The following is a 14982-nucleotide window of genomic DNA, read 5'->3' on the forward strand; positions in this document are numbered from 1 at the left end:
CACAGTCCTTCTCTGGATAACTACAAACTTCACTACATCCAGTGGTAAAACAGACTGAGCCCTGTTGTTGCTGCTGTCAGCTACAAGGAGACATAAACACAGCGTGAACTGAATCAATATGAATTAAAATGGAGGAAACCTTTATTTGACCCACAATGCAGAAATTAAATCAATACATGTAACATTCAATGAAAACATGTGGCAATAAATGAATGACTAATATGCCACCATATGAACAATCTGGCACCGCCTGGCTGCGGCTCCAAGCAGATGAAGGGAGGTTGGTGAGAGGTGATGAGGTGATGAAGATGATGATCTGTTCTTATTGAGGGTGATGAAGATGATGATCTGTTCTTATTGAGGGTGATGAAGCTGATGATCTGTTCTTATTGAGGGTGATGAAGATGATGATCTGTTGTTATTGTCTAAACAGGAACAGTTTAATGACTCACATTTAGAACTTCTGACTTTATGGGGAGGATGGATTGATTTTGGAATGAGGATGCTTCAACACTTCAGGGCTGCTTTGAAGTGACTGACTGGCAGGCACTCTGTGAACCCCACAGCCAGGACATTGATGAGATCACAGAGTGCATCACTGGATACATAAACTTCTGTGTGGACAGTGTTGTTCCAGTTAGGACAGTGAATTGTTACCCCAACAACAAGCCATGGGTGACTAAGGACATTAAAGCCATTTTAAACAGAAAAAAGAAGGCATTCAAAGCGGCCGACAGGGAGGAGGTGAGAGCTACACAGAAGGACCTGAGAATAAAAATCAGGGAGGCCAAGGAGAAGTACAGGAGGAAGCTGGAGTGGAAACTTCAGCAAAACAACACAAGAGAGGTGTGGAGTGGCATGAGGACCATCACTGGTTACAGGTGGAGCAGCAGGGGTGGAGTTAATGGCAGTGTGGAAAGGGCCAATGAGCTGTATCAGTTTTTTTAGTGACCCCAGTTCACCCTGCTAACGACTCTTCAGCAGCTGAGCGACGACCAGCCACGTCACCCGCCCTCTCTTCTCCCACAGCTCATCCAGATGGCCCTGCTCGCACCTCGTCCTCTGACCCCTCGGCTGACAGTCATCACCTGGGAATTACTGGTTCCCCACCTCCACCGATCACCTTCACCACAGAGCAGGTGAGAAGACAGGAAGTCATTCCGGCCCGTCTCTATCAAACTACTGAACTCTGAACTGTAACAGTCACTCAGACACTGTACATTCATACTGGTACATTCATGTCATGCTCTTTACTGTGTAAAGGTTTTTACACAATAGTAAATATGTTCTTTAGATACAACTCAGGGATTTAAATGCTGTCTAGGTATTTCAATATTTCTATTTCATATTTCAATTATCTTTTCTTCTATTTGTCTGTAACAAACAAGAATTTCCCCTCGACAATAAAAAAAAGTAATTTCTGATTCTGTAAACTGCGATTCCACCACTAGATGTCAGCATTGGTGGTTCAGTTCAGATTGAGAGAATGCAAAGAGTGTGTGAAGCTGTCATCAAAGCAAAAGCTGGCTACTTGGAAGAATGTCAAACATCAAACATATTCTGCTTGGTTTAACACTGTTTGTTCACTGCATCATTCCACATGTGTTCCTTCATAGCTCTGATGTCTTCAGGATGAATCTACAATGTAGAAAGTCATAAAAACAAAGACAAACCACTGAGTGACTTTTGACTGGTACATTTAAAAATGTCATCATATGTCCTAACCAGCAGGGGGAGCACTGATCATAAACTCTCTGTCTCACATGTGTTTTATGGAAGATGATGCTGACTGTTGTTTTCTTGCTTCTCTCTGTAAACAGCTTGTAAACAGCAGCTTCCCTGAGGGGAAACTCAGCTAATAAATGATGCTGTAACCTCTGGGACTTGATCTGCTGGGTGGGAGTCCACTACATTATCCATCCATCCTCATCCATCCAGCTGAGATACTGAATGTGGGTTTTCATTGGTTGTCCGTTATAACCATCAAAATTAAAAGAAATAAACACTTGAAATATTTCAGTCTGTGTGGAATGAATGTTTGCATTATACAGCTTTCACTTTTTGAATGGAATTACTGAAATAAATCAACCTTCTGATGATATTCTAATTATATGACCAGCACCTGTAGTGGTGTTTTGTTGCAGCCTGTGGGGTCACCATAGAAACAAAGCTATTTTATTTGCTTAGAGAGCACTTGAGAGCACTCCCTAATACTTGTTCTTGTTTCCTGAATAATGAGTACTAGCAGGACATAGCAGCATGGACAGCAGAGGATTCCATGTTATAACTGGATCATCCAGCACAAGCAGCAGGATTCAGCACCACAGCCTCCTTCATGGCCTTCAGTCCATTAATGACTACAGCTGGACCAATGAACAGACTGTGGACTTCTCCATAGACTTAACTGTGTAGAAAGGACACCAGGATAACTGTTCAAACAAAAGGTTCCACTGAGATTTGAACTCAGATCACTGGATTCAGAGTCCAGAGTGCTAACCATTACACCATGGAACCTCCTCTGTGAGTAAACCTGACTGGAAGAGAACCAGACCTGTCTTGTCCAGATGGTCTGTCTTTCCAGAAATGGAGTCTGTCAGTTGTTAAAATGAGTGAGCTGATGTCCAGGTGTAGAACAAAGGAGCTCCTGCTAGCAGTGGTGCAGTTTGTACCTACCAGCTTCAAATGAAGACAGAAGTGTCCTCTGAGGACTCACACAGCACTACAGTAGATCATTAATCAATCAGCGCTCAAGCTAACGGCTAACAGCTCAATGTCCTTACTGCAGATCTGTTCTTTGACAGTGATGTGTCCAGGATTACACCATCATTAACAAACACTACCAGCCCCCCTCCTTTCCTCTGACCGCACTCCACTGTCCTGTCTGTCCTCGCCAACTGAAATCCATTTAGCGCAACGTTAGAGTTCAGTGTTAGCACCGTTAGCCAAGTTTCAGTAAACAACAGCATGCACTTGTCAGTGCCGATACAAAATGAAGGACACAGATGCAGCGGAGCTGGAAGTATAAGGCAAATCACAGTTTTAATGCAGGCAATGGTCGGTACACAAGAGTTCAGTCCGCGAGGCAAAGGTATCAAAAGGGCAAAGGCAAAAACAGTAGTCAGATCCAGAAACAGGTCACTCACAGGGAAATACAAAACTCACTGAAAAACTCGAAGGGAAAATCACAAGCGCGGAAAGGCAACTTGGACGGCTGTGTCGCTAGGAATACTCACAAAACGAACTGGCAACAAGAGGGAGGAAACACACAGACTTTATACACAGGAGGGCGGGAAGACAATAGGACACAGGTGAAGCACATTAGGGCGGAGCAGGTAATCACATGAGGGGGAAGGGAGCACACATGAGGAAGGAGAAGTCACCAGACCTGAAACACAAGGGAAAAGACAAGTACCAAAATAAAACAGGAAGTAACTAGTAAAACTCAAATTAATGCAAACAGAAAATAAACTACCAAAATAAAAGATGTTTACGGTTGGTTGGAGTAGGCCACTCCAATACAGCCTTGACTTTATCTGGATCAGGTCTCATCTCCCCCCCAGCCACAACAAAACCAAGGAAGGACACTGTGGAGGAATGAAACTCACATTTAGGTGCTTTCACAAATAACCTGTTTTCCAACAGGCGTTGGAGCACTTGTCGAACATGCCGCCGATGTTCGGTAATGTTCTTAGAAAAGATCAGGATATCATCGAGATACACAAAAACAAAACGATGCAGAAAATCCCTCAGAACATCATTAATTAAGTGTTGGAAAACAGCAGGAGCATTAGTTAAACCAAAGGGCATTACCAGATACTCAAAATGTCCCAAAGGTGTGTTGAAGGCTGTTTTCCACTCATCTCCCGAACGAATACGCACCAAGTGGTAGGCGCTTCGTAGGTCCAGTTTGGTAAATACTCGAGCTTCCTGTAGAGTCTCGAAAGCAGAGTTCATTAACGGCAGAGAGTAGCAGTTCTTTATGGTTATAGCATTCAGTTTTTTGTAGTCTATGCAGGGTCGGAGAGTCCCATCTTTCTTTCCCACAAAGAAGAATGGGGCTCCCACCGGTGAAGTGGATGGCCGAATTATACCGGAAGCTAAGGACTCAGAGATATAATTTCCCATCGCCTCTCGCTCAGGTTTAGCTAAGCTATACAGCTGTGCTTTGGGTAAGGTAGCACCTGGCAGGAGGTCGATGGCACAATCATAAGGACGGTGGGGAGGAAGAGAGAGAGCTCTGTCCTTGCTAAAAACTTCAGCTAGGTCGTGATACTCGGGTGGGACTAAGGATAGATCTGGTGAGGGCGGCGCCTTAGCAGGGCCAGAGGGGTCACTGGAAGGGGGTAGAGCTGAGCGCAGGCAGGTAGCATGGCAGTGGTCCCCCCAGCCGATGAGCCGGCTGGTGGGCCAATCAATCACAGGGTTATGAAGGACAAACCATGGGTGGCCAAGTACAACTGGGTTATTGGGTGAATTGAATACAAAGAATCTAGTGTGTTCGTGGTGATTGCCAGAGATTATAAGGTGAACCGGAGCTGTACGATACTTAACAGACGAGACCACACGGCCATTGAGAGAAGTAACTGGAACAGAATAATTGAGTGGTTCGATGGTGATGCCTACCTGCCTGGCTAGCTCATGATCAATGAGGTTCTGCTCTGAACCGGAATCTACTAGAGCTTTAACTGGGAGCGTGCCATTCTGAAAAACAATAGATGCGTTTAGAGTACAGGAGTTAGCGGGAGATGGGCCCCCGCTCGCCAGGTTACCCACAGTTACTGACAAGCGAGGGCGAACCGGGCATTCTCTAATCACATGACCCCTCTGACCACAGTAAAGACACTCACCAGACCTCATCCGTCGGTCCCGTTCGGCCTGCGTGAGTCGATTCCGTCCTAGCTGCATGGGCTCTTCAGCCTGAATAGCAGGCGGGGAATCACCTGTGGAAGATGGTAGAGAGGGGGTTAGCGAGGAGTTCCGGTTATTAGTCTTTGTATGAGATATGGAGGACTTATTCCTATCCCAAAGTCTATACTCGATCCTCGTCACCAGAGTTATTAGTTCATCGAGTGTTGAGGGATAATCCACGGAAATAAGTCAGTCCTGCAGTTCCTCAGAAAGCCCATTTAAAAGGCGTCCACCAAAGCAGTAGGATTCCACCCACTGTCGCTAGCCAGAGCTCGGAACTCGATAGCGTAGTCCACCACGCTGCGTTTCCCTTGGGAGATGTTGAAGAGAGACCGAGCGGCCTCCCTCCCGGGCCGGGATCGTTGGAAGACCTGGGTGAAAGCTGCAACGAAGGTCTCGTAGGTATCGCAGCTGGGGGTGGCGTTGTCCACCTCCGCCGTAGCCCACGCTTCGGCTTGCCCGGACAGACGAGAGATGAAACAGGAGATCTTCGATTCATCAGTGGGAAAGGCGGAGGGCTGTCGAGCGAACAGGAGTCGGAATTGGGTGACGCTAGGAATACTCACAAAACGAACTGGCAACAAGAGGGAGGAAACACACAGACTTTATACACAGGAGGGCGGGAAGACAATAGGACACAGGTGAAGCACATTAGGGCGGAGCAGGTAATCACATGAGGGGGAAGGGAGCACACATGAGGAAGGAGAAGTCACCAGACCTGAAACACAAGGGAAAAGACAAGTACCAAAATAAAACAGGAAGTAACTAGTAAAACTCAAATTAATGCAAACAGAAAATAAACTACCAAAATAAAAGCCCAGACTCAAAACCCTGACAGCACTACTACATTTTTTAAACAAAGATCTACAGCAGGGGTCTCAAACTCAACTTACCCGGAGGGGCGATGGGGGTCGAGGCTGGGTGAGGCTGGGCCGCATCAAGTATTCCACAAAAAAGCATTCAAATATTCCAAAATACAACTGGTCCGATCTTCTCAATCTTCCAGGTCAGAATAGGGATGCAAATTATCGAGGAATTCATTCATCGTAAATTGATATGCAGCGATTTTCCCTCAGTTTCACTAAGATTAAAAGCCAAACATTGTTTACTAAATAAAAACTGCATGTCATATTCCTTAATGAGTGATTTGCTGTACCATTGGGGTCCTAAAGGACCGGTGACACCTATGTCACCGTGGGTCCTTAAGGAAACAGGCTGGTTTGTTTGTAGGTGATTTTGTGTTTACAGACGCAGAGCTAGCAAATTTTAAAAAGGCTCTATCGACTTGCTAAAGGTAAGATTTGACCGGTCAAGGATTGGAATGACTACATAACACATCCTTCATTACATAAACGTGTTGTAAACACATGTATTGGACAAATGCACTTCAGATAAAAAATCAAATCAGATAAAAATCATTGTGACATATATGTCACATCGGCTCTTTAGCCAAAAAATCGGTGAAAAAATGATGTGACATTATGATGAAACTCTCGAGGGTTAAAAGCCTCTCCTTCGAGCCGGATTTGAACCAGCGACCTAAAGATTTCAGTTTTATTGTCTCACTACAGTCCTCCACTCTACCAACAGAGCTATCAAAGGGTGGGCTGAGAAAGAAATGCCCGAGCACAGCCGAGCGTTCATAGTTGACTCAAACACGGGTCATCTGTGCTTGATTTGAAAGTCAGGATTGGGGATTGGATTTGTGTGTTCATAAAGACCTGAAAAAAATCAGACCAGATTTTCATCATCCTGGAATGCAGCTTAAGACTTTGTGGTAGTATGACCACTTTACATCTTGACCATACTAGAATAGAATAGAATATATACTTTGAGGCAAGGCGTCTGGACTTGTAGAGTTTTCTTGAAGACGTTTCTCTGCTCATCCAAGCAGCTTCATCAGTTCTAACTGTTTGGTGGGAAACATGGTTTATATGTGGTTGCAGACCTCAGTGGGTGGGTCTGGGTCAAACTTAGAAACAATAGCACTAAATGTTTCCATAACTACCTGTGATGATCTGGCAGGTGTGTCTAACGACTGGCTAACGACTATGAAACTGCCGGAGGGGGACTGGTTGACAGCCCTTTGTTCTTGCTGTGAGTATGTGCAAACTTCCTGGGAATGGACAGAATCACTGCATTGTATGCTTCCTGGGGAAGCCACTCCAGCCAGGTATCCACCCTGAAGGATGGTGCCACAGGAAGTTAAAAGGCACTTTGACTCTGGTGGGACCCGAACCCACAACCTTTGAATCACTTCTCCTGTTTAAGTCCAATGCACTATCCAGCATCCAACACCATCACAATGAACACCGGGACTCCCCAAGGATGTGTGCTGAGCCCCCTCCTCTTCACTCTGCTGACCCATGACTGCACGTTAAAGTTTGTGGACGACATCTCCAGTGGAGATGAAACAAACTACAGGAATGAGATGCACCTTCTGGCCGAGTGGTGCAGAGACCACAACCTCTCCCTCAATGTGGAGATAACTGGGATAATTTGTATATCGGCTCGAAGGAACACTAGTTAGCTTTCTGATGGTGTCACTCTTAAAACTGAACACCAAACCGTTTTGCCTGTAGATCCAGTTATTTGGCAAGAGTGCTGGTCATTCTTCCATTAAAACATCATGTAAAACCAAAAACAGAGAAGCAGAGCAGCCATATTGTGTAACTCGCCACCATCTCCACATCTTTGACATCATACACATAAAAATTATACTGTGTTTAGAGCAACTTCTTGTGATTCTGACGGTGTTCTTATTTTTGGTATGAAGGCTTCGGTTTGGACAAAAAGAGAAGTTGTTTGGAGGGTGCAACCCCCATTAAAATACATGGGATCTGCCCTGACAGGAGTGAAAGGAGAATCACACAGGTGTCTTAATTAGGGTACTCATTACTCTCTCATTACTCAGGAAACTAGAACAAGTATTAGGGAGTGCTCTCAAGTGCTCTCTAAGCAAAATAAAAAATAGCTTGGTTTCTATGGTGACCCCACAGGCTGCAACAAAACACCACTACAGGTGCTGGTCATATAATTAGAATATCATCAGAAGGTTGATTTATTTCAGTAATTCCATTCAAAAGGTGAAAGCTGTATAATGCAAACATTCATTCCACACAGACTGAAATATTTCAAGTGTTTATTTCTTTTAATTTTGATGGTTATAACGGACAACCAATGAAAACCCCACATTCAGTATGTCAGGAAATGAGAATATGTGAAAAGGTTCAATATTGAAGACACCTGGAGCTACTCTAACCAGATAATGAACTCAAAACACCTGCAAAGGCCTTTAAATGGTCTCAGTCTAGTTCTGTAGGCTGCACAACCACAGGAAGACTGCTGACTTGACAGTTGCCCAAAAGACGACCATTGACACCTTGCACGAGGAGGGCAAGACACAAAGAGGCTGGCTGTTCACAGAGCTCTGTCCAAGCACATTAACAGAGAGGGAAGGGGAGTACAAGCAAGAGGGAGTACAAAGTGTTCTGCCCAAACAGGGACTTGAACCCTGGACCCTCAGATTAAAAGTCTGATGCTTCCAATACTTCACTAGTACACTTCATGTAGTGCAGTGAGTCCTGATTGACTTGCTCCAGCCTGCATTTTAGGAGGGAGGGTGTAGCTGGATGGATGAGGATGGATGGATAATGTAGTGGACTCCCACCCAGCAGATCAAGTCCCAGAGGTTACAGCATCATTTATTAGCTGAGTTTCCCCTCAGGGAAGCTGCTGTTTACAAGCTGTTTACAGAGAGAAGCAAGAAAACAACAGTCAGCATCATCTTCCATAAAAACACATGACAATAACGTGTGAGACAGAGAGTTTATGATCAGTGCTCCCCCTGCTGGTTAGGACATATGATGACATTTTAAATGTACCAGTCAAAAGTCACTCAGTGGTTTGTCTTTGTTTTTATGACTTTCTACATTGTAGATTCATCCTGAAGACATCAGAGCTATGAAGGAACACATGTGGAATATGTTTGATGTTTGACATTCTTCCAAGCAGCCAGCTTTTGCTTTGATGACAGCTTTGCACACTCTTTGCATTCTCTCAATCTGAACTGAACCACCAATGCTGTGCAATGCTGACATCTAGTGGTGGAATTGCAGGCTGCAGCTTCCTCATTCCAAAATCAATCCTCCTCCACATAAAGTCAGAAGCGGAGCGGCTGTTCAAAATAAAGGAGGAAGCACACACTCTGCAGGCTGCAAGGAAAGGAGCAGAGGACAAAACAAGAGAGGGAAGAGTCTGTGACACAGCTCAGCCTCATCTTACTGCACCACTGTTTGTCTTTTTCACATTGTATCACAGAACACTTTTAGAGACGCAGGCTTCACGTCACTACAGCCTCCTTCATACTGCAGCCTGAATGTTCACTGTGAGTCGCTCTGCGTACAAACGTCTGCTAAATGAGTTACAAACGTCAATATAATGACGTGATATAAAACGTAAACGTATAAAAACGTGAATGAAGCTGTAAAGTAGCTTGTTAGCTCATGCAGCAACAGTGTGTAGCTGCTATGCTAATGCTACTTTAGCTTGTTTAGCATTAAGCTAAGTGCTGCTGTTACAACTTACTGTTAGAGTTAATGAGCTCTAAACCACAGCAGGAAAAACTAATGTATGTATTTAGTCTATTTAGTGTTTATTAATGCTCAGGTGTTTCTCTGTAAATGACAAGCTAGTGAATTATTGTCATATAGTTGTGTTATTTTATGGCTTTTTTAAATGTTTTTCATCAGGTGCTGTGCTTAAACACCTGTCTGTGTCTCCTCATGAAGATGCCACAGCCTCCACAGATGAAGGTATAATCTGGATTATTTACAGTGTTAGTTATCAGGCTGATCATTATGGTCTTATACCACACAGGTCATGTGGAGCCCTGTGAGGACACTCCAGAGGACGTCCCAGCAGCAGTCCAACACCTGAGAGCCTCCACTCCTTCCTCTACTCCTCCAGCACCTGACCTGGTAACAGAGGAAGGTTCCAAGGTGTCCAGGTCTCACTGATGATCCTGCACTGTGGACAAACTTAATAATAACAATACTAGTCATCATATCTTGTGTTGTCAGTGGTGGAGGAAGTACTGATGTTTAGTACTTCAGTGAAAGTACAATTACCCAGCCAAATATATACTCAAGTAAAAGTAGATGTGCTACATCAATGATCCTACTTAACCAAAGTCGTAAGTACTTACTTTCAATTTCCAAGAGTTTAAAACAAGGCAACGGGACTCAAGGATTGTTTTTTTTAACTTGGGGATACATAAAAAATACATGAAAAATTACCTATGTACAGTAACAAAGTACAAATACTTAGTTACTTTCCACCACTGTGGACAGTCTTCAGAGAGTACATATTTCTATGGTGTATTTTGATTGTTTTTTATGTTTGATTATTTGTTATGTTTCCTTAAGATAATATTTTCATATGTGTGTTCCACATTATTTAAATAAAAGGTTGCTTATATAATCATCACTGTACACGTCTTTGTGTTTGGGGCGGCATTTCTATAGAATCTAGTAGCCCGTAGGGCCCCAGTGTTACCTTCTTGCCTAGGGCCCCTATAGTGTCAAGCAACGGCTCTGTCAGCGTCCGTATGCAAATGAGTCAGCACAGCGTAACTCTCTGTCTAAAAGCTGAGATGTGAGGGTCCGAGCGTACGTCACTGCAGCTCAGAGCACAACAAGAAAAACACACAGGCGCGGCATGTGAAACAGAAAATTGTACATACACATTTCAAATTGTTATGCAGAATAACGTGTGAGTAACAAACCGCTGCATCTGTATTATGTGATTATTGCGAGCTACAGCGCTATATGCAGCGAGTAATCAAACTATATACAAAGTTGTTCCTTCACAACAATAAAGTTCAACTTAACTCACTGTTTTGCTCCTGTTACCTTTTTATTTACGTACTGGTATGTTTTAGCGTAGCATGCGCCTTATAATACGATGTGCCTTGTGTATGTGCTGAGGACAGAAATAGACCCTGTAACAGACACTGCGCCTTATAAATCTGATGGTGCGAAAATACGGTACTCACGCTGGCTCCATCTGGTGGACCATTTGTATATTACTACAGGTTTCATAGTAGGCCCTTCTCATAGAATTATTATGTAGCTCCCTCTGGTGGACACTATATATATATACTCACGCTGGCTCCCTCTGGTGGACCATTTGTATATTACTACAGGTTTCATAAGCTGTGTCCCAATTAAGGGACACATTTTAAGGCCACGTACGTCACAACGCTGCGCAAAGGCTGGGTCCTTCAAATGCGTCCTCCAAATGCGTCCTCCTTTTGCCTGAATTTGGAGGATCTACTTTTTGTCCAATAGTACAATGACGGACCAAGCGAGCGGCAGCGGCACCAGCACCGGCAGGAGTGCCGAATTCACATTTAAATGTAAGTAAAGGGCAGTAATTCGAGGGATTTTTAAAATGCTAGTAGTGACAGCGGCAATAAAAAAATGAGTTTTATATTTACAAACATGACGTCCTGTTGACACGAGGCGCTGTAAACTAAACGCTTTGATTGAATGTTGTTTCTTGTTGTTTACTGTAGTATAGTATAAAGTATAGTTCACGTGAGGAGCAATATTATGGTTATTATATCAAACGGTCATTCTGCCTGTTGTCATTTTGTTGTAGGAGGAGCAGAGGGAAACAGAAGAAACCTGACAATTGATAACGGAGGAGATGAGGCTGGAGAGGGAGGGAGAGGAGAAAGAGAGAGAGGGAGAGAGAGAGAGAGAGAGAGGGAGAGAGGGAGTAACTTCAACAGAGCGGCTTCCAAACAGCTTAAAATATGAAAAGCTATAAAATATGTATGTAATAGGTCAACACACACTGCTTGTAACAGGGATAATAAGTAAAGTTCTTTACAATAAATTCACATTCACATTTTATTATCACTTCACACATGGCACAGTATATATGGCAGAGAGTTAAAGGTGGAATATGTAGTCAGAGTTAATACCAAATATTGACACTAGGTGGCAGCACTTCAGCCTCCATCCACTGCTGCACTACCAGCACCACTCTCAGTGCTTTTTGTTTCCATTGACTGTACAACATGATTCAATCCATGTTATTTATATGACAAACTATGTGTAGCGTTTCTATGTGTGTAGCTGACATGTTGCTCAGCTTCCATTGGACACATATACTAGATGGAAGCTGCAGCAGGATTGGCTGATGACTGATCACAGGTGTGAACAATCAAACCTGCGAATGAAATGGAAAACAAGTAAAGGAGAGCCAACACCAAACTGGACAAGACCATGCACTCATGGACAGAACCAACCTGGGTCATCAGACTCTTCATCGTTACCTTTCGCCGGTTGTTGTGGCCGAGTGGTTAAGGCGATGGACTAGAAATCCATTGGGGTTTCCCCGCGCAGGTTCGAATCCTGCCAACAATGGTTCTTTTCATCTCCAAGATCACTTTATGCCCCTCCATCGTTTACACTTAACAAGTCTGATGTGTTAACAACGAGCTCTATGAAAAAGTTCATCTTGACCAGTCAGAATGCTGCCATTTATATTGACTGTCTGAGGACCAAACCCTGGCACAGTCCATCTGACACTTCCAAAAACTATCATTTTAAAAACGCTGGACCGAGAGCAACTGGTGTGCAGTGAGGAGGCAAAGGATAAAACGTCCCAGCACATTTCAAACCCAGTTTCACCCTGAGGCAGAGACTGCTTCACCTTAAGGACAAAACACCTAGGGAAGGCAGATCTCAAGGTACTACAATAGTCAGAATGATTCATCATGTGGTGACCAGATGAAAAATCTCATCTCTGGCTCAAGACTTGAGACTTGTTGAGATAGCATAGACAGACACACTCTCAGTCTGTCCACATCAGTGTCAGGATGGCCGAGCGGTCCAAGGCGCTGCGTTCAAGCTGGGGAACATTCGTCCGTCTAAGATGGGGAAGAAGGGGGGAGAAGGGGGGAGAAGAAAAGAAGAGGAAAAAGAGGGGAAAAGGGAAAAATGAAAAAAGAAAGGAAAGTTGTGGAAACATATCTAATTTATGTACGTATTTCAGGATGCAGAAACTCAAATTGACACTTTTAGGATTTTACTTTGGACCACAGCTTGGATTCGAACCGGCAACCACAGGAATGCTAGTGTTGATCTGCATCTGCTACATTTTTGGCATCATTTTTACAAATGGACATATGGATAAACGTTTTAACAGTCTGCCTAAAGTAAACGGAGTGTTACTATTAAGCAGGGACTCTCCCGTGTTGTACTCTATTTACCTTTGTTGCATAATACAGACCACAGACACTTGAATGAGACTGTTTCGGGTTTATTAACTCAAAATCATATTTTCTTACATCCCAAATCAAAAAGTAACAGGCAAACAGACGAACAAACAAAAAACTCCTCCTGGTGAACCCCACGCGGGATCCTCTCTCTCCCTGGGCGATCCTTGTCCATAAAAAAATGGTTATTGTCCGTATTTTTTTTTCGCATCACGGGTCCCTCTTACTCTCCCCGTTTTCCCGTTTTCCTTCACCTGTCTGCCACCGCTGTCCTTGGCGTCTCTCCTCCCCTGATGACAGTCCTTCGTCTCCTTTCACCCACAGCATGTCAGCTGGCAAAATAGATCACCCGACCCCCGCTGTCCTCACAACAATATAAAATAAAATATTACAAAGAATGCCGTCGCCTTGAGCGGCCTTTCTCTATAGGTAATAGGCATTAAGGGACAATGTTTATTTACAGGAAGACATTTCTATATGGCAATACACCATAAAATCTAAATAAAAAAAAATACTTATGTGGTAGTGCTTAAACGTGGGTGGAAATACTTTGATTCTCAGGTTTGGTGTTTAAACACTGCACCTTAAATAACATTAGTAAGCACCGAGTGGCAAAAGCAAAATCCACTTTGTGTAACGACCGTAACTCAACAAATCTATCAATCTATAAAAACGTCAACACAGTACAAGAGTTTACATCACACACAAACTTAAACTAGTGTCACACGGCACTGTAGCAAGTGTTTAATTACCGTACCGACTGTTTTTCTCGCTAGCTAGTGCAGAATGAATGACGACCGGTATGCGCCATACTGATTCTCTGCTCCAACATTTGTCCGCTGTGATTGGTCAAATGTTGGAAATGTTGGACAGTGGGGAAGAAATCCGCTAGCTCAGTGGTCCCCAACCACCGGGCCGGGGACCGGTACCGGTCCGTGGGTCATTTGGTACCGGGCCGCACAGAACGACTGAGCAAAAAAATATATTATTCATTATCTGAGTCTGAAAGCTGTTTCATTTATAAATCGATCAGATTCATCCGCCTGTGCCTTTAAGCACCTGCAGACGCTGGTCTCGGTCACGGGATACGGCCCCAAAATTAAGCCTAAAAGCAGCAAAAATAAATAAAAAACAAACGTCTTTGGAGAGCTTCTTCGGAAAGGGGAAAGACCTAACGAGGGGACAGAAGAAGAGGAGCCTACCCCTTCAAAGAAAAAGAAACCTGCATTTAAAAGACTATATCAGGAGTCCTATTTAAAATACGGATTTATTGCAACAGGTGATTCTCACACAAGTCCGCTCTGAGTGACATGTGGCGAAGCCTTCAAAACTGCTTTGGCACTTAAGACCAAGCACCCTGCATTAAAAGACAAGCCATGGAGTTTTTTGAAAGAAGAAAACGTGAACAAGAAGGACAGAAGCAATAAATGACGGCCAAAACAAAATGACGGAGTGGACTGGACATAAGAAACACGCTTCGGGTGTCATGTCTCCCATTATCCCCAGATGGGACCGCCTCCTTGCTGAGAAAGCTCAAAGGCTCCCACTAATTAAGCATAAGAGTAAGTTGTCATTGTATGCACTTTGTTTTTATTTTATATATTTTTTTCTGTGCCGGTCCGTAAAAATATTGTTTTACATGATACCGGTCCGTGGTGCAAATAAGGTTGGGGACCGCTGCGCTAGCTGATTGGGTGCACCTCCAGCAATTGAAGGCTTGTGATTGGCTCTTGTGTCCAACATTTTCCAACATTGTACGGACGATCCTTCGCCAGCTGGCATTC

The 14982-nt window shown here is 43.8% G+C and overlaps 1 protein-coding gene and 2 non-coding genes across 3 annotated transcripts in view; 1 reads left to right on the forward strand and 2 right to left on the reverse strand.

The window, feature by feature from the left end:
• Positions 1–2442: 2442 nt before the first annotated feature.
• Positions 2443–2514, reverse strand: trnaq-cug (transfer RNA glutamine (anticodon CUG)). Its single transcript has one exon. It is a non-coding gene; the product is annotated as a tRNA-Gln (tRNA).
• A 2167-nt stretch (positions 2515–4681) lies between these two features.
• Positions 4682–14982, reverse strand: part of LOC114429869 (NACHT, LRR and PYD domains-containing protein 12-like) — a 35758-nt gene continuing 25457 nt past the window's right edge. Inside the window, exons 9-11 of the mRNA XM_028398482.1 lie at positions 5165–5426; positions 4848–4940; positions 4682–4701 (exon numbers count right to left, since the gene is read on the reverse strand). Of these exons, the coding sequence (XP_028254283.1) occupies positions 4682–4701; positions 4848–4940; positions 5165–5426 (375 nt within the window). The remainder of the gene's footprint in view (positions 4702–4847; positions 4941–5164; positions 5427–14982) is intronic.
• On the forward strand, positions 12263–12344 carry trnas-aga (transfer RNA serine (anticodon AGA)). Its single transcript has one exon. It is a non-coding gene; the product is annotated as a tRNA-Ser (tRNA).

Source organism: Parambassis ranga, unplaced genomic scaffold (assembly GCF_900634625.1).
Source record: "Parambassis ranga unplaced genomic scaffold, fParRan2.1 scaffold_21_arrow_ctg1, whole genome shotgun sequence".
In the NCBI taxonomy this organism is placed as follows: domain Eukaryota; kingdom Metazoa; phylum Chordata; class Actinopteri; family Ambassidae; genus Parambassis; species Parambassis ranga.